Below are 25876 nucleotides of genomic sequence, written 5' to 3' on the forward strand. Positions count from 1 at the left end.
AAAAAGTTTTGGTATCTGGAGAATTTTACTGAGAAACTATTATATTTTCTCTGAAGTCGTACATGTGGAAACCAATATAAAGAGCACTATTATAAGTATGAGTAAATGTTTAGGAACAAAATAAATGATCTGCTTCTGAAAACAAGTACCGTATTTTTCGCTCCATAAGACACACCTTTCCATAAGACGCACCAATTTTTTAGGAGAAGAAAACAGGAAAATATAATCTGTTTTCTTCGCTCCATAAGACGCACAGACTTTCCACCCCCCTGTTTTGTGGGAAAAAAGTGCATCTTATGGTGCGAAAAATACGGGTAGTTATTAAACAGAGAAAAATACCGTGACAATCCATAGGTAAAACTAGTAACTCACAGTGCGACCACATTGGCTAAAAATGTGGAAATGCTGCAAGATAGGAACAAACTGATTCACTTTATCCCCCGATGACCATGTGACATAAAAATTAGTACAAACCAGCCTGGAGTTCCACTCCTATCCTTAGTTTTTACTCTCAGTACTGGGGCTTCTACATTTTTTCCCATTGGATCCATTCACATCAGTTCAGACAGTGTGATTGCTTAAATGGATGCAGAAAAGTGTGGTGGCTGGGCAGTGGGGGAGGGGATAAAGATCCAGCCCAGAATCTTTGCCATTTCTTTTTTTAAAAAATCATCTTGCTACCAGTACTCTGACCTTTCCAGGACCATACTCATCCCAAATGCCCCCCACATTGATCAACTCTGTTCTTGTACAGCTATCACTGCCACCACATCTTGGCCCTTTTTCTTTCCAGTGCAGGGCTCCAAAGGAAAGGAAATCTTGTGGTTGGTACAGTGGCATAGTGGCTGGGTGAGCTGAATCTTTGCAAATTCTGTCTGTCTGTCTGTCTGTCTGTCTGTCTGTCTGTCTGTCTGTCTGTCTGTCTGTCTCTGTCTGTCTGTCTGTCTGTCTTCTTTCCTTCCTTCCTTCCCCCCTCAGCTTGGTTCTAATTCAGGACACCTATACACCAATGAGAGACAAGAGAGATAACAAGAGGAGGAAATGGACATTCTACCTTGTTTTTGACTTATTAAGTAGTTGTTCTTATTTAGCTGTGCTGCTGCAGGACTACAGAAGATCTATGTTAACAAGTTGCAAACAAAGCTATTCAGCCAATTTCCCCTCTCCCTGTGTGGCTGGTTATTTTAACCACACCAGGGAAGAAATTTTAATTCCCTGGTGTGATTTCATGCATTTCTCTTGCTATATACAGTAGTTGTATTCACAGAAACATGATGTAATAACTAGGGCTGAAGCAGCTGTCACCCAGTTTAAAATCAGTCACGATGATCTGTATTACATTCTTAATAAATCTTGATACCAGTTTCACCCAAGATCTGTTAATTTATACTTATGCTGTTGGCTTAAGTTGTTATAAATACCATTAAGTCATCTCTAGATGACATAATGGTACATATATGTATTTACTGTGTGTTTTCTTCCAGAGCTTTATGGATTTGATGTCCTCATTGATTCTACACTTAAGCCTTGGCTGCTGGAGGTGAATTTGTCTCCTTCCCTGGCCTGGTAAGAAATTCTTGGGAAAGGTGTGGTTTGAAATAAATGTAATCTAGCTGTAGCCTTGATGTATACAATTTAGTAAATTGACCTTTTATAGCAGGAATAGGCAGCCCTAATCTGTTATATATTTTTACCTGTAATTCCCATTAGCCCTAGCCACCACAGTCAGCACTGAGGGATTATAGGAGTTAGCCCAAAAAGATCTAGAGAGCCATATTTTCCTACCTTTGTTTTAAAGGAAAATGTGCATGAATCTTTCCCCCTTTCCAGGGCACTAAACTGCATTTTTTAGTGGTCCCCTGTTGATATTTCCATTGAGGAGAGATCCTTGTCTCTGGAGACTAGAAGGTTCTGTTGAGCTCCTTGGCATTTAACCTTGTTGCTTTTTAAAAATATTTGATCTTTCAGGACTCTCTCCCCGTCTGTTCTGCCAAAGATACAGATGGGACCATACACTGATGAGGAACAATGGGTTTTTTGGGGGGGGGGTTTGAGTGGGTGTGTCTTCTCATGGTATCACAAGTAGTTGCTATTTACAATCTCTTCCCTCATTTCCTGGTGTGCCACGTCCCCTTGACTAGGTTTGCAGGAGACAGAATTGAGAGAGGGCTAACTGAGCAGTGGAAACTAGAGGGTCCTTTTTTCACTTTCATATTCTTCTGTTAGGAACAAGCAGGGCTGCTTTGATCATGGCAGTAGCTAATTTGAAACTCTGCAACTCCTCTTCATCTTAGTCTCTTTCTATGACTCTCAGACAACCTTTTGTTTCTAGGCAAGGCCTGGGTGAAGGATCAGGGCCATTTTGTAGCAACATTATTTTCCGGACATTCGGACAGAAATGGTGCAGATAGCACACTCCAGTTTTTTTCTCCAGTTGCATCTGAGAGATCATTATTCTCCAAAAGAAGTGGATTCAACTGATTGTTTCCCCTAAATTTTCTGTGAAGTGGTTGAGCTGTCCACCAATGTCTCCCCTGGAGCCCTTCAAGCTTAAGGCCATTGATTTTTTAAAGATGTATGTGAAGAGGTAGATTCTTAAATGCTTGATGTTGTACGATCTTGGCCTACTCTTGGAGGATTTAATGAAATTCTGTGTACTTGGACAAAGCCTTTTGTAGTTATTCTTCTTTGTATTTTTTTCCACACTTAAGCATCCCTTGGCCTCTTGACAGCAAGCAGTAGCAATATAATATTTTTATGGAATGAGCTTCTGTTTTGTTAACTGTAGCACAGGAATCAAATAAAATACAACCTTTGTCACAAAGAACACCAATCCTAGAATATTGGGATTCAATCAGATGTTAGGCAAAAGGGAATCCTGGACTCAAATTACTTTATGTCTAAATATTCTGAGGAAGGAAGATGTTAATAAAACTGAGGTGTCTTCTTTACAGGAGTTACATTTCCTTGAATTATCCCAAAGTGATGTGGACTAAGTTAATTAATGCAGTGGGTCAGTGATTTGTTTTGTTTCTCTCTTCTCATGTTGGATAGTGATGCTCCTTTGGACCTGAAGATTAAAGCTAGTATGATCTCAGACATGTTCACACTTGTAGGTGAGTTGCATGCCAATTCTAGTCCAGTATTTTAGTGGCTTAAGTGATAATAATGGGTTAAGAGCGGGTATGTTCTTTTTGCAAGGATGGAGGGAGTAAGTGCATGACTGTGTGATACATTGGAATGCAATGTGGTAATAGACGCTTCAGAACTTTTTTTAATGGGAGGCTATATAGTAGCTGATTGATACGCATGCATTGACAAGCAAAGTTATATAGTATGAACAAGACATTGAAAGGTATGTAGGTATAAATTCGAGGGTGGGTTTGTTCTGGAGCTGATGTCTGTGTGATGCTCTGACACTGGGGATTCCAGATTAGATCCGTTAGCATGTATCTGATTTTCTTCTTATTTTATTGGAAACCTTGTTAGAAAAATAAAATAAAACCTTGTCAAAGCACCACAAAGCATCACAGGTACCAGCCTACCAAAACATCCCCACAAGCTCTATATCTTGCTCACCACCACTCATGCCTTATTCTTGGTGTGTATCTTACTAATCCAGTGCTTCTTACAAATTTGTTTGAATTTCATACATACTGAAAAACAACACAAGCAGGGTATGTTCATTCTGTCTAGTAGCAAAAAACATTCTGTTACTTGGTTCCTAAAGTTAAAAAGTGATTTGGGATAGCATCCATGGCAGCCAATCTGAGGAAGTTCCTTTGATGGAATAGTTTTGCTTTCAAGGCTATCAATGCAGAGTTAACCAAACTATCTTCAAATTGAATGTTTTTATATTGACTGTTTTTTCCCTCTCTCTCTCAGGATTTGTCTGTCAGGATCCAGGTCAGCGGTTAAGCAGGACATCTTATTATTCCTCTGAGGCAAAGCGAAATCCTTACCAGAAACCTCAAGTAAGGGAGAAATCAAGAAAGTAGCTTAAAGATTAAAATAATTCTTCTTTGCTGGTATACTGAGTTGTCTTCTCTGACAAACTCTTAATTTTGAGGATAAATCTTCTTGTGTGTTGGTACTACTTCATCATGGATGGCTTCTGCACTGCTGAAAAATAAATAGCTCACTAGATGGTTAAAAACTTGGTAAACTTCTGACGTTGTTATTGTTTTTGTTTATAGAATGCCATCAGCAGTCATAGTGTTTTAGAGTACAAGTGGGCAAGTCTTGCCCCAAAGATCTAACAATTAAAGAATTGGCAGAGGAAAACAGGAAGAGTAGGGAGTGAAGACACAGTCCAGTGGCCACATTTTCTTATATGAGCATGTCCAGGTCTTAGAATCCTCAAGAGAGGCCTTTCTTTGTCGTACCACCCTCACAGGCATATTTGGTGAGGACAAAGGAGAACTTTTTTCATGGCTGCTCCCAGGCTATGCAGAAATCCAAATCAAAGTATATTTGACAGATGGTTGTCTAATTTTCTCTTGAAAACCTCCAGTGTTGAAGTGCTCACCACCTCCCAAGGTAATTGGTTATACTGCTTTAACAATTAGGACGTTTTTCTTAATATTCAACTGAAATCTGGCTTTCTGTTACTAGAGCCCATTATTACATGTCCTGCATTCTGATACCAGTGAGAATAGATCCTGCCCTTCCTCTGTATGACAATGTTTCAAGTATTTGAAAAGTGCTATCATATCTCCCCTCAGTCATCTTTCTCAAGGTGAAACATGCCCAATTCTTTCCATTTTTCCTCAAAGGGCTTGGCTTACAGTTCCTTGATCATCCTTGTTGCCCTCCTCTGATTTTTTTGCAGCTTGTTGGCATCCTTCTTAAAATCTGATGTTCAGAACTGAACACAGTATGCAACATGAAGCCTAACCAGTGCTGAATAGAAGGGAACTGGGATTTGGGGACCAAATTTCTGTTAATGCAACTTAAAATAGCATTGGTCTTTTTGCAGCCAAATCACACTATTGATGTGGTTGCAACAATTCCAAGATCCTCCTTGCTTGTAGTATTACTGAGCCAAATATATTTCATCTTGTAACTGTGTGTTTGGTTTTTCCCCCTAGGTGTAGAACTTTGCACTTAGCCCTGTTAAATTTTATTCTGTTTTTTTCGACCTAGTACTCAGGCCTATCAAGATCTTTTTGAATTTTGTTTCTGTCTTCCAGGGTGTTAGTTATTCCACCTGTCATCCACAAATTTGATAAGTATTCCATGCACCCCCTCATCCAAGTTGTTAATAAAAACATTGAAGACCTCTGGGGCTGAGGACTGAGGTACCCTACTTGTTACTCCTTCTCAATTTGAGAAAGAGCCACTGATAAAATCTCTCTGAGTACAATCCTGTAACTGACTCTGTATCCACCTGACAGTTGTTCTAGCCAACCTGCACCTAGTTAATTTACTAATCAGAATATTATGGAGCACTTTGTGAAGGGCTTTGCTGAAGTCAAGATATATTACATCTACAGCATTCCCACCATCAGGGAAGTTACCTGATCAAAAAATGAGATAAAATAAGTCTTGTAGGTTTTGTTCTTCTCAAATCCATGATATTGCTGCACTGTTTTAAGATGCTTGCAGAGTGATGATTTTATAATCTGCTCCAGAATTTTCCGTGGGATTGATGTCAAGCTGACAGACCTGTAGTTCCCTGGTTCTTCCTTTTGCCCTTTTTGATGATAGGAATAATGTTAGCCCTCCTCTAATCATCTGGCATCCTCTATCATTTCAAGAAAATAATGGACAGTGATTCTGAGAGTTTACAGCCAGTTCCTTCAATACTCTTGGATACAGTTCATCTGGTCCTGGAGAGTTGAACTTTTTTAAAGCAGTAAGGCACACCTTGACTGTTTATCAATCTTAAGATGCAATCCTGTCCCTTCTCTTAGTACTTCCCATTTGCCTTTAGGGTTGTAGATTGTCTTTTTGGAGAAGACCAAGCTGAAATAAGAATGCCTTTTCTTTGTCATCTATTATCATATTTCTATCCCTATTGAGTAGTTCACCCGTGATTTCATTTCTTTGTCTTTAGTTACACATGTACAGTGGTGCCCTGCATAGCGACGTTAATCCGTTCCAGGATTAACATCACTATCCGGATTCGTCGCTATGCGGGGGGGGGGGAACCCATAGGAACGCATTAAACTCCGTTTAATACGTTCCTATTGGGGAAAAACTCACCGGTAAGCGAAGATTCCCCCATCCGGCCGCCATTTTCGCTGCCCGGTAAGCGAGGGCAGGGCGAGAAAACGCTGCGGGTGGCCATTTTCTGCACCCGGTGGCCATTTTGAAACCGCCGATCTAAACATCGCAATGCGATCGCATTAGCGATCGCAAAAAATGCATCACTATGCGGATTCATCGTTAAACGGTGTGCTCGTTAAGTCAGGCACCACTGTATCTGAAGAATGCTTTTTCATTGTGTTCAGCATGCTAACAGCAGCTCATTCTCAGCTTTTGTCTTCCTGATGCCATCCCTGTAATTCTTTGCTAGTTTTCTGTACTCTTCCTTTGTGGACAGGCCTTACTTCTATTTCCTTTATGTGTCCTATTTATTTTAGATCCTCTGAGTTTTTTGTGAAGCTACTTCATCTTTTTTGCTGTCTTCCATTATTTTTTTTTTGGAAGTATAATTCTGCCTTTTAGAATTTCTATTTTTGGAAACTTCCACCAATCTTGGACTCCAATATGTTAGGATCTCCTGCCATGGGACCTTACTTATCATTGACCTTAGTTTATTCCAAGTTGAAGTGGTTTAAATTGGTTTTAAATGGGTTTAAACTGTATTAATTGTATATTTGTTTTGATTTAACCATTTATTTAATGCTATTTTAAAATTTAATTTTTTTGTGTTTCAGCTGAATCTGAAATATATATTTAAAAATGTATATTTATAAACTTCCTTGTGTTGTTGAAGGGATAAAGCCAGAGTATAATTTAAAAAAAAATAAGAGTAAACCGTGAAGCAGTATGTAGTTGTTTTAGTTGTGTATGCCTAGGCTTTTGTATAGGTTTGGTTCCAGTTGGCTATTGGAATAAGATGTAATACCTGTGTGCCTAAAATGAAAAAAAGGATATAGAAATATTGAATGAAAAGAAACTGTCTCTAGTTCAGAACTTTTTTTGTGCTCCCTGCTCTTTAAGGTACAGAATGAACCCAGCACCAAAAACACAGTTGCTTGTAATTTCTGTCTGCTTATCTACATTTTCAAGAAAATATGAAATTTCCGCTGTGGTTGCCATCTTTGATGCTATCTAAGATAGCAACACAGCTCTCCTGATAAAATGAGCATTGACGCTCATTTTTAAGTGTCTTACAATGTTTGGAACATGTTTTAAATGCTTGCAATCGTGCGAAAAGGGAGATCGGAAAGGGCTCTTTGATCTCCGTTTCGCTTTTAAAGCTCTTTCCGATCTCCCTTTTCGCTCCTGTAAAAGTGTCTTAAACTGTTTGAAGCCTGTTTTAAATGCTTGCAATCGTTAGCCCACCTCCTGAAACCTATGCAAACTTAATTTGGTGTTGTTCTGAGTCTTTGTTAATTTTTGGTGATTTTTTTTCTCTCTCATTGAAAAGCATTGAACGGACGGTCCAATGCTTTTCAATGAGAGAGAAAAAAAATCACCAAAAATTAACGACTGTTACATACAGCACTGATGTTACCTGTCTGTCATGGGTTTGGAGGGAAAGTTCCATCCTATGGGGAGTGGAAGGCGGGACATCAGGAGGAGGGGCTGTACTGTATATATATGTGGAGCGTGTGTGGAGAGTTTAGGAGAGAAGAAGAAGCAGCAGCTGGGAAGAAGAAGCTGGTGTGGGAGTCTGTGTGTCAGACAGGGTACTACTGTGTGTCAGTCAGTACCAACCTGATAGGTTCAGGTGTCTGTATGGTTAGCCAGAACTGATAGGTTCAGGGTCTGTGCTTCAAGTTAAGTGTTCTGTGTGAACCAAACTGTGTGCATGTTTGAATGAGACTAAGCCACGTTACTATATCTTATTCACCTGATCATTTTATTTTCCCTGTGTGTTGTTTAAATAAACCTTATTCTTTTATTGGTTGAAAATCCATCCCTGGTCTGTGTGACTTCTTATAGGGAATGGTTGGTGGCAGCTTAGTTAACGTGTGGCAGATCCCAGTAGGTCTGGGTTTGTCACATTGATTGGTGTCCAGCGTGTGGGATACGACTGGTCCAGTTGTCCAGTGGTCCAGCAAAGCCTTGGCAAGTGTGCCCAGAGCAAGGGGGGTCTAGTCAGGGACAATCTGAGAGCGCGTAGGTAATCTTCTAGGTGTGCCTCACGGGGAGGTGCACTAGTAGAAGAACGTGTAACCTCAGATTGGGGGCTAGATTAGGGAGCTCTGAGGCAGCCTGTTTTGGCGGGAAAAAGCTGAGGCAAAATTGTAAAGTAGAAGTGATTTAGCCTGCCTGCTGAGAGGCCCAGCAGAGGGGGGTAGACTCTAGCTCGCAACTGTTGCAAGTTAGTGCTGAAGGACAGCAGCAATCTATAGAGAAAGCTGGTTCTGAGGGAAAAGAAAAAAAAAAGTGGTCGCTTTATTTTGAGGCTTGACTTTTGAAAGCAGCCTGTGCTGGGGGGGGATTATGCCCTTGACTCGAAGCCAAATGGCAGAAATGGGTGAAGTGAAAGACCCCCAGGTTGACCAAGGTTCTGAGGATGAATTTGGCTCAGTGCAGGGTGACGGCACGGGAGAACAGAACCCAGAACTCAGGAAAATACTCCTAGCCCAACAGCATGAACTGAGGGTGAGGGAAATGGAGGAAAGATTAGAGAGAGAGAGAATGGAAAAGGAGGAAAGATTAGAGAGAGAAAGAAGGCAATTTGAGATTGAGAGAATGGAAAGAACAGAAAGATTGGAGAGAGAGAGAATGGCGTTTGAGTTAAGAAGACTGGAACTGATGAATCAGAACAATAATAACAATAGGGATTCTGAGGAAGGCCAGTTGTCTAAAGCTGACCTGAAGAAATTCCCTGTGTACCACAAGGGAGATTGTCCTGAGGTGTTCTTTTCCTTAGTGGAAAGAGCGTTTGTGGACTTCTCAGTGAGGGAAACTGAGAAGATGACCATTATGCGATCTTTAATCAGTGGTAGCCTGGCCGAAGTCTATTCAGAGATGCCAGAGGAACTGATGAAAGATTTTGCAGAGTTTAAAAAACTGGTGTTTGCAAGACATGGGATAAATGCGGAACAGCTGAGGCAAAGATTCAGGTCAATCACCAAGAAACCAGAACAGACTTTTACCCAAGTGGGGGCCCAATTGGTGAGGCTGCTAGAGAAATGGCTATCTCAGGAGGGGACAGAGACCTTTCAGCAGCTCAAAGACTTGATAGCGCTGGAACAGTTCTATTCAGTCCTGCATGGGGAACTGAAATTCCAGGTGAGGGAAAGGAAACCGAAATCTGTGGCAGAAGCAGCCGAGATCGCAGATTTTATTTCCCAAATAAGAAAGCCCTTGGGTGAGGGGAAATCTGTAGGTAAACCCAAAGAAACCTACAGCAAGTACTCTCAGGGACCAGGGAAAAGCCAGCAAGGGGGAGGGGCCCATGGTGAAGGGAAGCCCTCAGACATGAAACCAAGACCTCAGATTTTGGAGGGAAAACCAAAACAAGATGAGAAAGACTCAAAATATAGCAGAAAATGTTACTTCTGTCAGGGAAAGGGCCATCTAATCTCAGAGTGTGAGAAATTAAAGCAGCTAAAAGGAATTGTGCCTCAGGATTCGAGTGGAACCAAGCCAAAAGCTGTGTTCTGTGTCCAGAAAGAGCAAGGCTCATTGTCACTGAGGGAGCCTGTTGCCATGGCTACTCAATCTGGAACAGCTACATCTGCTGATCCGGCTGAGGAAAATGGTCCTCTTGTGGAGGTCAAGCGCTGCTTGCTCGTGAGAACAGATTCTCAGTTGTTTGAAACAGCAGGGGTGGACGTAGGAATACTTGACCATCAGTATCGGGGGCTGAGGGACACTTGTTCTCAGGTGACCCTGTGCCATCCAGATATTATTCCTAGGGAGTATATAATCCCAAATGGGAGCATGAAGGTGGCAGGGATTGAGGGGCAGGTGATCTCACTGCCAGTAGCGGAGGTACCTGTGAACTTTCAAGGCTGGAGGGGAGTTTGGCGGCTAGCGATTTCATCGACTCTGCCAGCAGCCGTGCTCGTGGGAAATGACCTGGCTGAACATGTGAAACGGGTGCTAGTGATTACACGTTCACAAGCCACCACGGGGACAGTTCAGGGGGGTAATGATGAGCCAGAGACGGAAGCAGAGGGGAGTTCAGAAGCTGTGGTGGAAACCTTAACCACAGACAGCAGATTTGGACAAGAGCAAAAGGCAGACGCCACTCTCCAAAAGTGTTTTGAACAGGTGACTGACGCCCAGCTAACACCTGAAACCCCAGTGAGATTTCTAGAGAAAAAGGGGATTTTGTATAGAGAGACCCTGAGGAATATCTCAAAAGGGGGAGATGGGATCAGGAGTCAGCTAGTGGTACCTGAAAAGTATCGCCCCATGATCTTACAAAGGGGGCACTCTGACATGTTTGCTGCGCACTTAGGGGTGAACAAAACACAGCAGAGAATCACACAGAATTTTTACTGGCCTGACATGGGGAGGCAGATCAGGGAGTTCTGTAAACAATGTGATGTGTGTCAAAGGCAGGGGGAATAGCCGCGACAGGACCAAAGCAAAGTTGTGCCCTTTGCCTGTGATTGACACTCCGTTCAAATGCATAGGGGTGGATATTGTGGGACCTTTGCCCAAGGCCACAAAGAGGGGAAACAGGTTCATTCTCACCATTGTGGACCATGCCACGAGGTACCCTGAAGCCATACCCTTGACTAACATTGAAACTAACACAGTGGCAGATGCCTTGGTGGGGTATATGTCCAGGATGGGATTTGCCTCAGAAATAATCACAGATTTGGGCGCATCGTTCACATCAAAGCTCATGAAACGGTTATGACAAATCTGTGGAATTAAGCACAAGGAAACCACTGCCTATCACCCTGAAAGTAATGGGTTAACTGAGAAGTTCAATGGGACTCTAATGCGCATGATTAGGGCTTACTTGGCAGAGAATCCAAACAATTGGGACCAGAAGCTGCAATCCCTTTTGTTTGCTTATCGATCAGTGCCACAAGCCAGTACCGGGTTCAGTCCATTTGAACTTTTATTTGGGAGAAGGGTGAAAGGGCCCCTTGATTTGATCAAACAAAATTGGGAGCAGATCACCCAGGATGACCCACAGGACGTTGTGACATACATAGACACCTTGATGAATGACCTAAAGAGAAACCTAGAACTGGCAGCAGAAAACCTGCAAGCTCAGAAGGTCAGACAGAAAACATGGTATGACCACAAAGCTAGAGAGAGGCACTTTGACCCAGGGGAGGAAGTGCTTTGGCTTAGGCCCTGCAGAGAGAACAAACTGCAGCTCAAATGGGCAGGACCATATAGGGTCATTTCCAAGATGTCAGACCTGAACTACCTTATAGAGCAGGAGGAGAACCAAGCAAGGAGGGTGGTTCATGTGAATGCCCTAAAACCCTACTACAGAGGGGAACAGAGGGTTTTATTTGCGATAAAAGCAGCTGAGAGTGAGGAAGCTGAATTACCCTTCTGGGAGGGTAGAGGGGAAGTAAAATACAACCCAGAGGAGGTAAAGATCAGTCCTGCACTCACCCAAGACCAGCAGCAAGAACTAAAAATGCTGCTCATTAAATATCAACAGGTGTTTTCCAACAAGCCGGGGATAGTGAAGGGAGTGATGCATCGGATCCACACAGGGGATGCACCCCCTCAGGCAGTATCCCCATACCGAGTAACGGGACCCTATAGGGACAAGGTGCGGAAGGAGCTGGACGAGATGCTTAGGGAGAACATAATCGTCCCCTCTTCTAGTCCTTGGTCCTCTCCGATAGTCCTTGTGGACAAGCCTGATGGGAGCATTAGGTTTTGTGTTGATTACAGGAAATTAAACCGCGTAACCACTCCTGATGCCTACCCAATGCCCAGGCTAGACAACCTGATTGAAACCATAGGGGGTTGTCGGTTCATCTCATCATTGGACCTGGTAAAGGGATATTGGCAATTAAGAATTGATCCCAGGGATCAAGAAAAGACCGCCTTTTGCAGCCCTTTTGGTCTCTATGAGTTTCGAGTCCTGAGCTTTGGTCTCAGAAATGCACCAGCCACATTCCAAAGGCTGATGGACCAGACCTTGGCAGGGCTCAGTGACTTTACTGTAGCATACATTGACGACATAGGGATCTTCAGTAATACCTGGGAAGATCACCTGAAACACCTGGAGTTAGTGCTGCAGAGGTTAAGTGCAGCAGGGCTAACAGTGAAGGCCAGCAAGTGTCAGCTGGGTAGCCCAGAAATAAAATACTTGGGTCACATGGTAGGGGGAGGAGTGATAAAACCCCTAGAGGCCAAGATAGAAGCAGTTCGTGATTGGCCCAGACCCAACACCAAGAAAAAAGTCAAATCATTTCTTGGGTTGGTGGGCTACTACAGAAAGTTCATCCCGAGGTTTAGCGAGATAGCGACTCCGCTGACCGATCTGACGCGGAAGAAGACTGATGACCGCATCCCGTGGACCAGCGACTGTGAGGCGGCGTTCCAGAGGTTGAAGCAGGCGCTCATCAACTATCCAGTGCTGCGTGCTCCAGACTTCGACCGGGAGTTCATCATCTACACCGATGCGTCTAACAGCGGGGTAGGAGCGGTTCTTTGCCAGGAGGATGAGAATGGTGACCAGCATCCAGTGTCCTACCTGAGTAGGAAACTCCAGAAAGGTGAGAGACATTTGGCAACCGTGGAGAAGGAGTGTCTGGCCATAGTCTACGCGATCCAGAAGGCCAAGCCTTACATCTGGGGAAGACATTTTGTTCTGTGCACTGACCATTCACCACTGCAATGGTTAAAGACAATGAAAACCCACAATAGCAAACTTATGAGGTGGGCTTTAAATCTGCAGGACTATGACTTTGAAGTGAAGGTGGTCAGAGGGTCAGTGAACTGTGTTGCTGACGCCTTGTCAAGAAGACCTGAAGAATGAAGACGGCGAAAGAAACATGGACTATGTATATATATTGATGACAAAAAGTTAAATGTACCTGTTTTTTGAACTTGGTTTGTATGAATAAAGGTAAATTGATGTAATGTATATGGTAAATGTTTAAATGCCTAATTGATATGGTTAACTTAGAATGTAAGTATAAGTAAGTATGATATTGTATGTATAAATGTTTTTGTATGTTTTGGATTCAGGTTGTTTTTTGGGAAAAAGCACGTTAGCTTTCCCCCTACAAAACAACTTATAAAGAGGGGAGGTGTTACATACAGCACTGATGTTACCTGTCTGTCATGGGTTTGGAGGGAAAGTTCCATCCTATGGGGAGTGGAAGGCGGGACATCAGGAGGAGGGGCTGTACTGTATATATATGTGGAGCGTGTGTGGAGAGTTTAGGAGAGAAGAAGAAGCAGCAGCTGGGAAGAAGAAGCTGGTGTGGGAGTCTGTGTGTCAGACAGGGTACTACTGTGTGTCAGTCAGTACCAACCTGATAGGTTCAGGTGTCTGTATGGTTAGCCAGAACTGATAGGTTCAGGGTCTGTGCTTCAAGTTAAGTGTTCTGTGTGAACCAAACTGTGTGCATGTTTGAATGAGACTAAGCCACGTTACTATATCTTATTCACCTGATCATTTTATTTTCCCTGTGTGTTGTTTAAATAAACCTTATTCTTTTATTGGTTGAAAATCCATCCCTGGTCTGTGTGACTTCTTATAGGGAATGGTTGGTGGCAGCTTAGTTAACGTGTGGCAGATCCCAGTAGGTCTGGGTTTGTCACAACGATGACTCAGAACAACACCAAATTAAGTTTGCATAGGCTTCAGGAGGTGGGCTAATGATTGCAAGCATTAATCTGTTCCAATTGGAACGGATTAACCGGTTATCAATGCATTCCTATGGGAAATGGTGTTTCACTTAACGATGTTTTCACATAACGATTTTTTTAATGGAACCAATTAACATCGTTAAGCGAGGCACCACTGTATAGAATATAGAATGTTCTAGAATATATAACCATTATTTGCCAAAAGGGTGGTGGCATCAGAAGAAAGTATTAAGCTAATGTCAAACAAAATAAGATGAAAGAAATAAAGATTCTTTTATACAGTGTATAAGTGTGTTGGGATCAGTTGGCAAGAAGTATAATGTTATAAAGGGAATTAAAAAGATAAGCGAGGAAAGAGTCATGCTACAAGAAACCATCATTTTCAAAAGTGGAGGAGAAATATTAAAACATAAAACATTGTGTAATTCTCCACTTATGGACATCTAAGGCAAGGGGTGGCAATTCTCCTGTGAAGAATGTTCCCGGTGGTGGAAAATTGAACGGAGAAAGATTAACACAGGCTTAACAGAATAAAAACGTTCTGAAGAATCTACCCAGATTGGAATATCTTATTCTACATTAGATATTTAGGTGTAAACAATGTGAAGCAAACACAACTAATACCAAGATGTTAGAAAAATCACAATAAAGTGGTGGATCAATCCAACACTGAAAGAGGAGGGTGAATTAAAACTTTTCATGTTAAGATGCATAAGGACAATTAAGACACACATTTTGTGAAAAACAACTTTTTTATTTTAAACAATTCCACTTAATCCAGAGCACAGTAAATTAAAACGATGGTAAGAACTATTAAACAAATTTATCATGAGGCAAGAAAAGTATGCCTTCTTAATCTATTTTGTATAGGAAAGGAATCAAGAGAGGACTGTCAATATTTGATATGAGATATTGCATCATACCTTTCAAAATGCACCAGTTAATTAAGCTAATTAAAAATAACAATAAGGCACAATGGGTGGGGATAGAAACAAAAGATCCAAAATCAAGAGAGAAGAGAGCCTGTGCAAGGCAAACATGAATAATAAAATGCTTCTCAGATTAAACGACCTATTTCTAACTACACTGCTAGAAGAAGGGAAACAGTGGAGTCAGTTTTTCATGCCCACCTCCTTCCCAAAAGGGCCAATATTGGATCACAATAGTAGTGAAATATATAAAACCATGCCTCTAAAAAGCTGCAAAAAGAAAAAGAAGAATATCTACAGAATAAAATATTTTTTAGCAGGGGGTCTCCCCAGTAAAAGAACAACTGATCTCCAGATTAGCTCATAATAGACCTAACTGGCTGTAAATATATACAATTTATTCACCAGCACAGACATTAATAAAAAGTGAAGTAATACCACTCTGCCTTACAAAATTTTAGGCATTCTTCACATATGTAAAAACAACAACAAAGAACAAATATTTCAAATATACAATTGGATAATAGATGTGATATACACAGGAATTCAAGAATCCAAATTAGTTGAGAAACAGAACAGTGGGAGAAAATTTGGGCAACACCTTCATATAAAACTATCTCAGTACAAATTAAAAGAAATACCTTGATAACCATTCAGAGATGACACTAAAGCCCAATAAGGTTGTCTAAAATGAATGCCCAGATTTTTACCCACATGCTAGAGAGGGTGTGGAAAGAGAGGTACCCTTACTCACCTAGTTTATGGTGGGAATTTCCAAAGGTGAGAGATATCTGAAGGAAAAGGGATCCCAAATCTCATAAATAATGTCAGAACTGAGCCTTGTGTAGCTTTGTAGATGTTATCTATTTGTATTGGTCCAAATGGATAACTGTGAAAGATCTAATTTCATAGTGACTAATCTGTGTATTATGGAGAATACTGGAGGGACTGACAAGAGAAAACTGGGTCAAAAGAATGTGGCGGGTAGTGCTTGCTGGAAAAACTACCACATACCTTCCAGGTATCCAAGGCAGCAGCTAGACTGGACAATTTTTTGCAACACGGAATCCTTTTATTTATTTTTTAACTGAATCTACAGGAAAATTCTGGCCAGCAGGACACAATATGAAATTCTGGCAAGATAGGCTGTAAATTGAACCTAGAATATTGCTCTAAATAGTATATGTTGACAGTGAAATAATGGCAAAGCCAACATCAGCATCTGCACTGATCTTCTGTAAGCAATAAACGTGATGTCAAAAATACACAGTATTTCCATGTTTGTTTGTACATCTTGTATTGTTTTAAAAAATTGTTTTATGTTGATGTTGAGAGAGAGAGAAAGAGAGAACTGAAATGTGTCCCTTTTCTTGAGAATGAATATGATACTTAGCCTGAATTAAATCACAACTCCTTTTGTTAGTATACATCTGCTGGAGACATATCTGCTTCCAGAAGCTGCTACTATGAAGTGAAATAAGTTCTTAGTTTTAAACATTTTCTTCATTATGATTTGCTCAGGATGAATGTGAACCTTTAATGTCTTGAATATACATTTAGGAAGTTGTACATATGACACTGGGAACTGAATTTTTTACACCAATAAGAAACAAATGCCTTGTGCAATGCTACACATGGAGAAATGAGGGCAGTGTTTATTATTTATTCTTTTTATCTTTCTTCTAGCGTCCTGTCTCTGCACAGTCTCGATCATCAAATGCCAAATTGGTAGGTAATAACTATAAACTTTATGCTGTGTTATCTATATAACTAAATGATTAAATTTTATATTGATTGTAACTGCAGTGTATTCCAAAAATATATATATATATATAAGAACATAAGAAGAGCTGTGTTGGATCAGGCCATAGGCCCGTCTAGTCCAGTTTCCTGTATCTCACAGTGGCCCCACCAGATGCCTCTGGGAGCACATGACGCAACTAGATACCTGTCTTCTGATACCCCTGCCTTGCATCTGGCATGTTGAGGTACCTTCCTTTTGAGATTATGTATCCCCATCATGGCTTGTAACCTGAGATGGACTTTTCCTCCAGAAATCTGCCTAATCGCCTTTCAAAGGCATCTAGGCCAGATGCCATCATTATTTCCTCTGGCAAGGAGTTCCACAGACTAGCAACATGCTGGGGAAATAAATATTTTCTTTTGTCTGTTCTCACTCTCCCATCACTCAATCTGAGTGGCTGTCCCCTGGTTCTAGTATTGCATGAGAGGGAAAAGAGCTTCCCTCTATCCACACAATCAATCCCCTGCATAATTTTATATGTCTCAGTCATGTCCCCCTTCATGCTCCTTTTCTCTAGACTAAAGAGCCCCAAACGCTGTAGCCTTTCCTCATAAGGGAGGTGCCCCTGCCCAGTCATCATTTTAGTCACTTTCTTCTGCACCTTTTTCAGTTCCACTATGTCTTGTATGAATAATTTAATCACATTGATGTGATTAGTGGTGCATTTAAAATAATAATTAGTCATGTGCAGGCAAGTCAGTTCTGACTTATGATTACCCCTTTCTGGGTTTTCCAGGTTGAGAATGCTTAGAAGTGGTTTACCATTCTCTTGGGAACATCCTGGGACTGTGCAACTTGTCAAAGGCCAAACAGGCTGGCTCTTTTCCCAAGAGGCACAGTGAGGAATTGAACTCCCAACCTTTGGCTCCCTAGCCAGATACCTAAACCATTGAGCTATCCAGCCAATGAGTGTACCAATTGCATCAGCAGTGCTTTCTGAGACTGACACAAATGGTTGTACGAACACAGTGAAGAGAAAGGAATATTTAGTCTGTTCCAAATGGCCACTAAACGTCCTTCAGGCTTTAATCTAATTGTGTCCTTAGTTGAGATGGGCATGAACCTCGGTTTGGACATTCATGCTGGTTCGTTGGACCAGCACCACAAATGCCATATGTTCCCTTCCCCTCCCCCCGCCCAGATCCCCCAGTCACCAGCTGGCATGCACTGCTCTTCTCCTCCTCTTCAGGCACTTGACCAGTTCCAGAAGGAGAGCATGCTTCCGTCCTCTGGCAGCCGCCCACTCAAAGGCAGTGCTGCACGAATTCCTGCCCTGCCCTCTCATCTGACTGGGTGGCTGCTGGAGGAGGGAAACATGCACTCTTGCCAGGACTGGTTGAATGCCTGAAGAGGAGGAGAAGAGCAGCGTGTGTTCGCTGGTGAGTGGGTGATCCGGCTTGGGAAGTGGGAGAAGGGAATGCGTGGCATCTGTGGTGCCAGTCTGATGAACCAGCACAAACCTCTGAACTGAGCTTTGTACCCATCTCTAGTCATTATCATCAGAGCTATTTGTACTAGTTATTTGTTCTTCCCCAATAGCTGATTGAGTGCTTTCTGACTTGGGAGTCTCACCTTCCAGCACTAGCTAGTATTTCACTGTCTCATCATAGGGTTTTCATGATAAGGACATTTCAGTACAGAAGCTTCATTCCCAGCTTCTGTGCAGTACTAACAAAAGTTATCTTAAGTGTTATTGCCTTTGCCTCCTTTGCCAGTGTCACCTTCTGCAGCTGCTGCCCAGTAGCTGCCACCCCACTATAGGAACTATCCATTATGTAACTGCTGACCATTGAAGAGGGTCAGTGCATTTTAGTCTGGTATCTCAACTGTGACCATTCTGCCTTTGGTGATCCTGCTAAGAGTCCAGGCTTCTAATGGAGTCTGGCCTCCTGATGGCATTGCTCTCAGTTTCATTGACACATATAAAATCTTCACCATGTTAAACTGTTCATCTAAGAAGCTCCCCAACCTCCAGAGGAAAGTTAAAACAAAGATTCCATTGCAAATATGATAATAATGTTAAAAGAATGTGAGTTTGCCAGTGTCTTGACTGATGCACCTTTTCTAGTGGTTTTGGTAACAGAGGAGGGAGACTTAGCAGGTCATTACCTGATACAGGGGATAATTTCTTTCAGTTCCTGCCCCATTAGCATTAGTGGGATTTTTTAAGAGAAGTCATTCTCTTGCAGTATCAATGGGTTTTCCCCCCTACTCCGACAGCTACTTCCTAATTAAAGGTTTAGGCTATTTTTTTCTTTGCCCTGATCTGGAAGCAGAAAGAAGGAACCATCTGAAGTGTTAGTTTCCTGTTTGGTTTGTGGATAGAAAGCTGCTTTTTGTTATAGCAATAGAGGGTAACAAGCATGATATCAGAAACTTAGTATGTGTCAACAAGTGCTACTCTTCTACATCTTTGACATAAACAATGGCTCATGCACTTATCTTACAGCAAACTTTCTGTAGCACATCTCAGTATTTGGTTGCTATGTTGGAGAACTAGGTAGGAGACAAAGTAATGCTTTCTATACGTTGAGAGAGCAAGTAAGTGAGCAAGTCTCCATACATAACGTGCATGGTGACTATGGAAGGTGCAGAGATTGAGGGAGTTGTCAGAATGTAATTACTTGCTTGTGTAGGGGGCTTAAACTACCTTGGATTAGACAGGATAGTTTGTGGTATTTTATTTTTGTACAGTACTTGGAATGTTTTTAGATCTTTTGTGAGTCATCTGGAATGCCTCAGATGAAGTAGAAGCACAGGATAGAAATAATTTTAAGAAAAATAAAATACATTTCTAAGATTTCACTTTTTATGGAGAGAGAGGACAATGATACAGGCAATGTAACATAGCAACTCCAATACTGCTTCAAGCACTTGCACTCCCTTCATGGCTTTTCTGCATCCAAAGAGGCTTTCCAATTATAGACCCCAGGAATTATAATAAGAATTAAAAAATGAGATAACCTTAATTCTTCTTCGTGGCCTCTGTGAATACACACATATGGGTTTAGTCTGCACCTGCGCTGACATTCTCGGAGCATTCCAGAGCTAAAAGTAACAATTTTATGGTATGATCCCCCATGAGGCACAAGCTCCTCCCACCCAAGATTCCCCTCAGTTCCTTTTTTCCGCCGTGCTGTAAAGTTCTACAGAGCATAGAGCTATTTCCACAGGGGTTTTTCCCCTTAGCTTATTGATCAATTCCCTCTAAATTGGATTCTTTCCCTTCTCAGTTATCTAATCTATGATCCCCCGTGAGTTTTTTTTTCTTTTTTGCTTGCCAGCTACTTGGCTTACCCCCCTCCCCCACACTTCAACTGTTTGCTTCTTTCTCTTTTCCCTGCCTCCCACGTGGTTTTTTTCAGTTCTTAACTCAAATCTAAGTATGTAAGTCAAGTCAATATTTTCCTATGAGAGTGGTTCTTAAGTCAAAATGTTCTTAACTCAAGCCGTTCTTAAGTCAAGACCCCACTGTACCTGAAAACCAGTGTCTAAGCAACTGACAGGTTAGGACCTGCCATTTGTTGGTGTATGGCTTTTTAGCCAGAAAAAAAGTTGTTATTCTTTATAACCTGCTCAGGCTCTAGAAGGCGACACAGTCATTGTGCTGTAACATCTGCAAGAGCCTGAAGATGTTCCCATCTGCCTACGGCATTCCGGGAACATTAAAAGCCTCAACCCCAAAGTTACCAGCTGCCGCCCCTAGACATGTGGGAGGCAGTGCCTTGACCGGCAGAACTGCAGGTAGGACTGCAAAACTGAGTGGTCTTTTTACTTCTCTGTTGTTGACTAATCAATCTGTTTGACTCATTTCTATTATAGCTACCAGCTTTGCCACGATCTTCGATTTATGTTGAATCCATTAGGATCGACCTCAGCATGGAGAAGATTTTTGTTCTTGTTTTTTCTCTACAATATCTACACTTCGGCAGGAAAAGATGCTTTCCAAATTCCAATCCATCTCGTGTCGAGGCCCATTATGATCAAGCACGACCGGTCCCGGCTTTGAATTGACTATCTGCCAATTCTGGGCATAAGCTCGGATCTCACTCCTTGAACGAATCTCCATCCAATATGATGTGATCCTTTTCCAGACCCGGCCATCACTTAGCTGAGCACTTACACTTCAATCACTTCTGCTCCATGTGGCCAACTATCAATCATGATAGGCGCCTACCTAGAGCAATTATGGTCTAAGATTCTACCTCACTTGGAATCCATTAAAACAACTTAGAAATTCTCACTCTGAGACCATGACTCTAGCCAAGCAACACAGGATTGCTGCTAGACACGCAAAGAACTTCAGCTGCTGTCGCATCCTTAGTATCTATAGAAGGCTCGCCTAGTCAGGATCCACTGGCTCATCAAGAAGGCAAAGGACAGAATTGAATGTCTTCCATTACATGGTACCAGTCTCTTCAGTCTTAGACTGGTGACACTAGAAATTTTTTTTACACAGAATAGGAAAACAGCTAAATTATATACGGGCCAACAGCCCTTTCGTCCTTCTTTCGGTTCTACCCATAGTCCATTCAACTATATCTGGAGTTTCAGCCTCCCAGACATTTCGGTTCATAAAAAATGTCACCACATCTCTCAAGGTTACATTATATAATTGTCTTTGTTCCTCTTTGAGTAACGTTAGACTTACTCTTTTGTCTATATCCTCCAAGAAGAGACCTCTGCCTCCTGAACAAACATGCCATGTTCCAAGTTCCTACATCTGGCTTATGCAATGGCTTCTACTTCTGTGCTATTATATACATAGAAAGGACAGAGGCATCCGTCCCGTCCTTGGTCTCAGAAATCTTTTCATGTGTATTCTACCGTAGATTTCAGATTCCACCCTCAACACTATTATCTAATCAGTAATTCCTAAGGTTTCACTACCATTTGATTTTTCAACATCTGCAAGGTCTTTCAGATGGTACAGGGCATCAGTTTGATAATAACCTTCCCCTGCAAAATATGGACATCTACCTGTACTGGTACTATGGCGTATATTTTTCTTTAAAAAAAAAATACTAGCAAACATCTCCCCAGATTTATGACCTCCATGGCTTCAGTGCTAAAGCAATACAGACTCAGCCTCGAACCACTCCAATAGTGGTATCTTTTGCTGTTTGACCAAGTAGAGGATCCCTAATCCAAGTAACTGCAAGTTCGGTTCTGTCACCATTGGGAAGTACCGACCTTCGATGTATTCACTGGGGTCCGTACGCCGACTACAGGTTTTATTGCTCCTGTGCAGGTGCGGATGGAAACACTGCCGGGGACATTTTCATATGGCAGTGGACAGGGAATCTGCCATAACTCTTCCCTCCGATACCTTTTATTCTACGGATTTTCCATCACCATAATTCCTAATCAAACATAATCCAAATACCTCTTTGATGACCAAGGTAGTCCTAGTTCACCTGTCTCAGATCGATATAGACAGGCACATGTGAGTTCCCTCTGGTGACTTACCTCCTATCTTTGGAGGGAAGGATGGTCTACCATCTGCATCTATCGGCCATGAACTTGCCAACCTGGAAAACACTCCCACTTTGGCATCAGTGCTTGATCGAGCTCGAAAACCATAAACTTGATGTCGATTTGTAAATAAATGAAATCTTTATTAAATATAATGAAACAAAGAACTACCTTACCAACTTTCTTTGAAACTGTTGCCTACTTGGCTTTCTATTTATGCTTTAAAATGTTATATATCTGCTACTGCTGCCCATTAACCAGATGATTCTGGTACGTAGGACTTTTGTCTCATTCTAGGGTCAAACATCTTTTCACAGGACTCACTACCACCTGTCCTCCATGTAAACGCATTGTTCCTCAATGGTCTATAGATCATTCTAAATTCACTCATGTGCCCGCCATTCGAGCCCATTTTCTCTTCAAATGCGAAATTACTTACTTTGAACAGCCTTCCTAGTGGCTGTCATATCTGCCAAGGGAACATGGGAGATAGCTGGATTGTGATTCGATCCACCTTTTATTCAGTTTTCCTGATAAAGTGACTTCCTACCTTAATGTCTCATTTCTGACCTTTTCAACTAGTTTTCATGTTTATCTGTGCTTCATCTTACCATCATTCTTCAGATCACCATCATCTCCTCTAGAGCACATGCTCCACAATAATTATGTAAGACGCTCACCAGCATTTTGTCTGGACACTGCCAGAGCTTCTAAACAGATGACAGGCTCTTTTTATGCTTTCATTCTTTTAATTTCGAAAGTCCAGTTTCATCCTATCCATCTCTAGATCGATGGTCCACACTGTATCTATGGCTTGCCAGTGGTCAGACGAGTCACCGTCTAATCAGCTTTAGCCTCGCTCCATGGAGTGCTGTCTACCTTGGCTGCATCCAGAGTAGAATCGAGATTCTTGACATTACCGTGCAGCAATATGATCCATGCCATCTACCTTTGTGGGGCACTACTGGCTACATGTAGGTACACGCAGTAACACTGGATTTGGCAGAAATGTGTTGGCATCCTTCCTACCGTGACGTCCCACCTGCTAATAAGTAAGCTTGCCAGTCACCCATATGTGTGTATTCACAGAGGCCACGAAGAAGAAAGAAAGGTTACTTACCTGTAACCATGGTTCTTCGAGTGGACCTCTGTGAATTCACACTACCCGCCCATCCTCCCCTCTGTCCGTCATGGGTATCTTATTGTTCTATAACTCTCGTGCCCGGCGGACAAATTGCAGGAACTGAGGGGAATCTTGGGTGGGAGGAGCTTGTGCCTCATGGGGGATCATACCATAAAATTGTTACTTTTAGCTCTGGAATGCTCCGAGAATGTCAGCGCAGGTGCAGACTAAACCCATATGTGTGAATTCACAGAGGTCCACTCGAAGAACCATGGTTACAGGTAAGTAACCTTTCTATTTGTATTTTGAGAAGTTCTTGGATCAAGTAGTCTTTCTATTCTAATAAAAACAAAAGTAAGAAATATAAGCAAAAATGGTGGCAAAGCCATAAAGAAAAGTACGAAGATGTGATGTTGGAATTAATCAGTTGAGTCTAGTAGTTTCTTCCTTTCCTGTGATTGTAGGGGCTGCATGTATATTTGTTTTTTCTGTTAGTCCTTTATTCCGCTTTTTGTTTCCTACTTTTCTCTGTTCTTAGTGATTGTTGCTTTACTGTTTGGAAGTTAACGGTTTACTGTGAGATTGATGATACTTGTAAGAGGTGAGGGAAGTTCCTTCTTGTTTGATATCACTTTGTGCTTAGCATCTTTCCTGGTTATGAAACAAAGGTAATTCCTCCAAGTGAAGTCTATTCTGTCCTAGAATCTCAAAGAACTGAAACTGCCTATCATCAATTCAATATTTGAATTGTTATGTAAGATATAGCTTTCTCTTTTTTAAAGGCTCGTATTGGCTATGCAATATGCCTGAATATTGGGTGATACTTAATGAAGAAATTGAGTCTGGATACTAAGTGATTATACAGTCTTTTTCATTTGTCTAGATTCATATACTTTTGTCTAGATGTGTATACTTTCCATTCTAAGGCTTATCCTGTCTCTGATTTTTAATCTTGTCTTTCTCTTCTGTATTGATGAATCAAAACCATATGGAATAATTGAGCAAAATCTTAATGGTCTGTTTTTAGCTTCAGCTACTCTAATCTCAGTGGTTTAAAAACTTTCTTTGGGAACTTATTGTCTCAATCTTTAAATACCTTTGATTCCTGCCTTGGCAGAGTAGCTGCATTGAAAATGCCAAAACGTCAGATTCTACTTTCTTCCCACTTTTGTTTCCATGATATACTTGCCCATGACAAATTCAGACGACCACTTTGAGACTGAAATTGAGATGATTGCAAAAAATGAAATTTCTCTTCACAGTAAAGATTTTTGATTGTGATAATTTCAGTATTTGGAACTGGTAGCAGAACTGAGAGCTAGGTTTTTCATCTTTAGTGTGACTCCATCTCTAAAGCTGATTATTACAAATATACTTTCTAGTAGTTAGTTAGATACCCCCCCCCCCAATATAACAGAGCCAAGAACATATGTCATGTTCTAACCATACAGATAGAAGATGTAAATGCTGGCTTCTACTGCTTTAGGGTGTGATTTTGCAATGAAACACTAAGAATGTGAAAATTCATTTTGGTGTCTAATGCATGTGGCCCTTGCTATAGTTGAAGGCAGGGAGTGTGAAACCTTTCTGCCTATGGATCTCTTTTGGTTTTGAATATGATGTATGCATTTCTTTCATGGGCAGATAGGTCAAGCGTTTGAAATCAGTGAAAAATAAGTGGAATAAAATTGGAAGGAATACCTAAAACTTGATTTCTTATTGTTATCCCATAGCGTTCTCGTCCCCTCTCTGCCAGCGATGCTGAGATGAAAAATATTATGTCTTCAGCAAAGGAGAAGATGTCAGGAAGGCATGTTGGCTCCCTGCTGGGTTTATCCATGGAGGAGGTAAGGGAATCACGTACCATATCCAGCCACTAATACGTGAAGAAATGAAACCATTTGCTGACTTAAACCTTTTTACTACTAGATGCCTCTGTCTGCTGTGAACAAACTGAGTCTGACATCATATAGGCATGACAAGAAATAAAAAGGTTTATTCTGTAGAAGAGAGCTGTCAAAAAACTGGCCCCCAAACTCGCTAGTCTTTGATTCACAGGGTCTATATGTATACTCCACTGTTAGTGAGGGCATCTCATAGTATTCTGTGAAGTCAGTTCTTGTCAGTACTATGGATTCCATTGCTCATTCTTATTCCAGATAAAGGTTTTGCGCCGTGTGAAGGATGAATATGAGAGAAGAGGGGGATTCATTCGTATATTCCCTACACCATTAACTTGGGACACTTACGGGTGAGGCAAAATTTGATCTGTCATCCTGATAATTTTAGAAGTCACATATGAGATAACATATATATGCCAATTTCCTTTCACTGTAATATACTATAAACCATTTCTTTGCACTCTAAAAATTTTTACCGGTACTTATACTTTTATTACAAGATACATCTTACTCTCTTCTCCTTTTCCTTCTCCTTCATAGAATAGTAGTAGTAGTATTTCCAAGTAGCTCCTGCTTTTCAGTACCCAGGAGCGATACCTCCCTTTTTCTGACATTCAGTGCTGTGTGTCTTCAGAAGAAGCTTTGCTGTTTTCCTCTGCTCTGATATTCTTTCATGTTTTTAATGGTGAATTTTATCTGGTTT

At 41.4% G+C, this 25876-nt stretch overlaps 1 protein-coding gene across 15 annotated transcripts in view; it reads left to right on the top strand.

Moving 5' to 3' along the window:
- TTLL5 (tubulin tyrosine ligase like 5) overlaps positions 1-25876 on the top strand; it is a 209563-nt gene that overhangs the window by 35940 nt on the left and 147747 nt on the right. For all 15 annotated transcript variants that reach the window (XR_013544935.1, XM_020793842.3, XM_020793848.3 and 12 more), the window contains 6 exons: positions 1485-1566; positions 3055-3116; positions 3886-3974; positions 16557-16598; positions 25006-25119; positions 25432-25523. Coding sequence is in view for 14 of the 15 variants with exons in the window: in XM_020793842.3 (XP_020649501.3) it covers positions 1485-1566; positions 3055-3116; positions 3886-3974; positions 16557-16598; positions 25006-25119; positions 25432-25523 (481 nt within the window). In the remaining variant the exon portion in view is untranslated. The remainder of the gene's footprint in view (positions 1-1484; positions 1567-3054; positions 3117-3885; positions 3975-16556; positions 16599-25005; positions 25120-25431; positions 25524-25876) is intronic.

The sequence above is a fragment of the Pogona vitticeps genome, chromosome 1, assembly GCF_051106095.1.
Source record: "Pogona vitticeps strain Pit_001003342236 chromosome 1, PviZW2.1, whole genome shotgun sequence".
In the NCBI taxonomy this organism is placed as follows: Eukaryota; Metazoa; Chordata; class Lepidosauria; order Squamata; family Agamidae; genus Pogona; species Pogona vitticeps.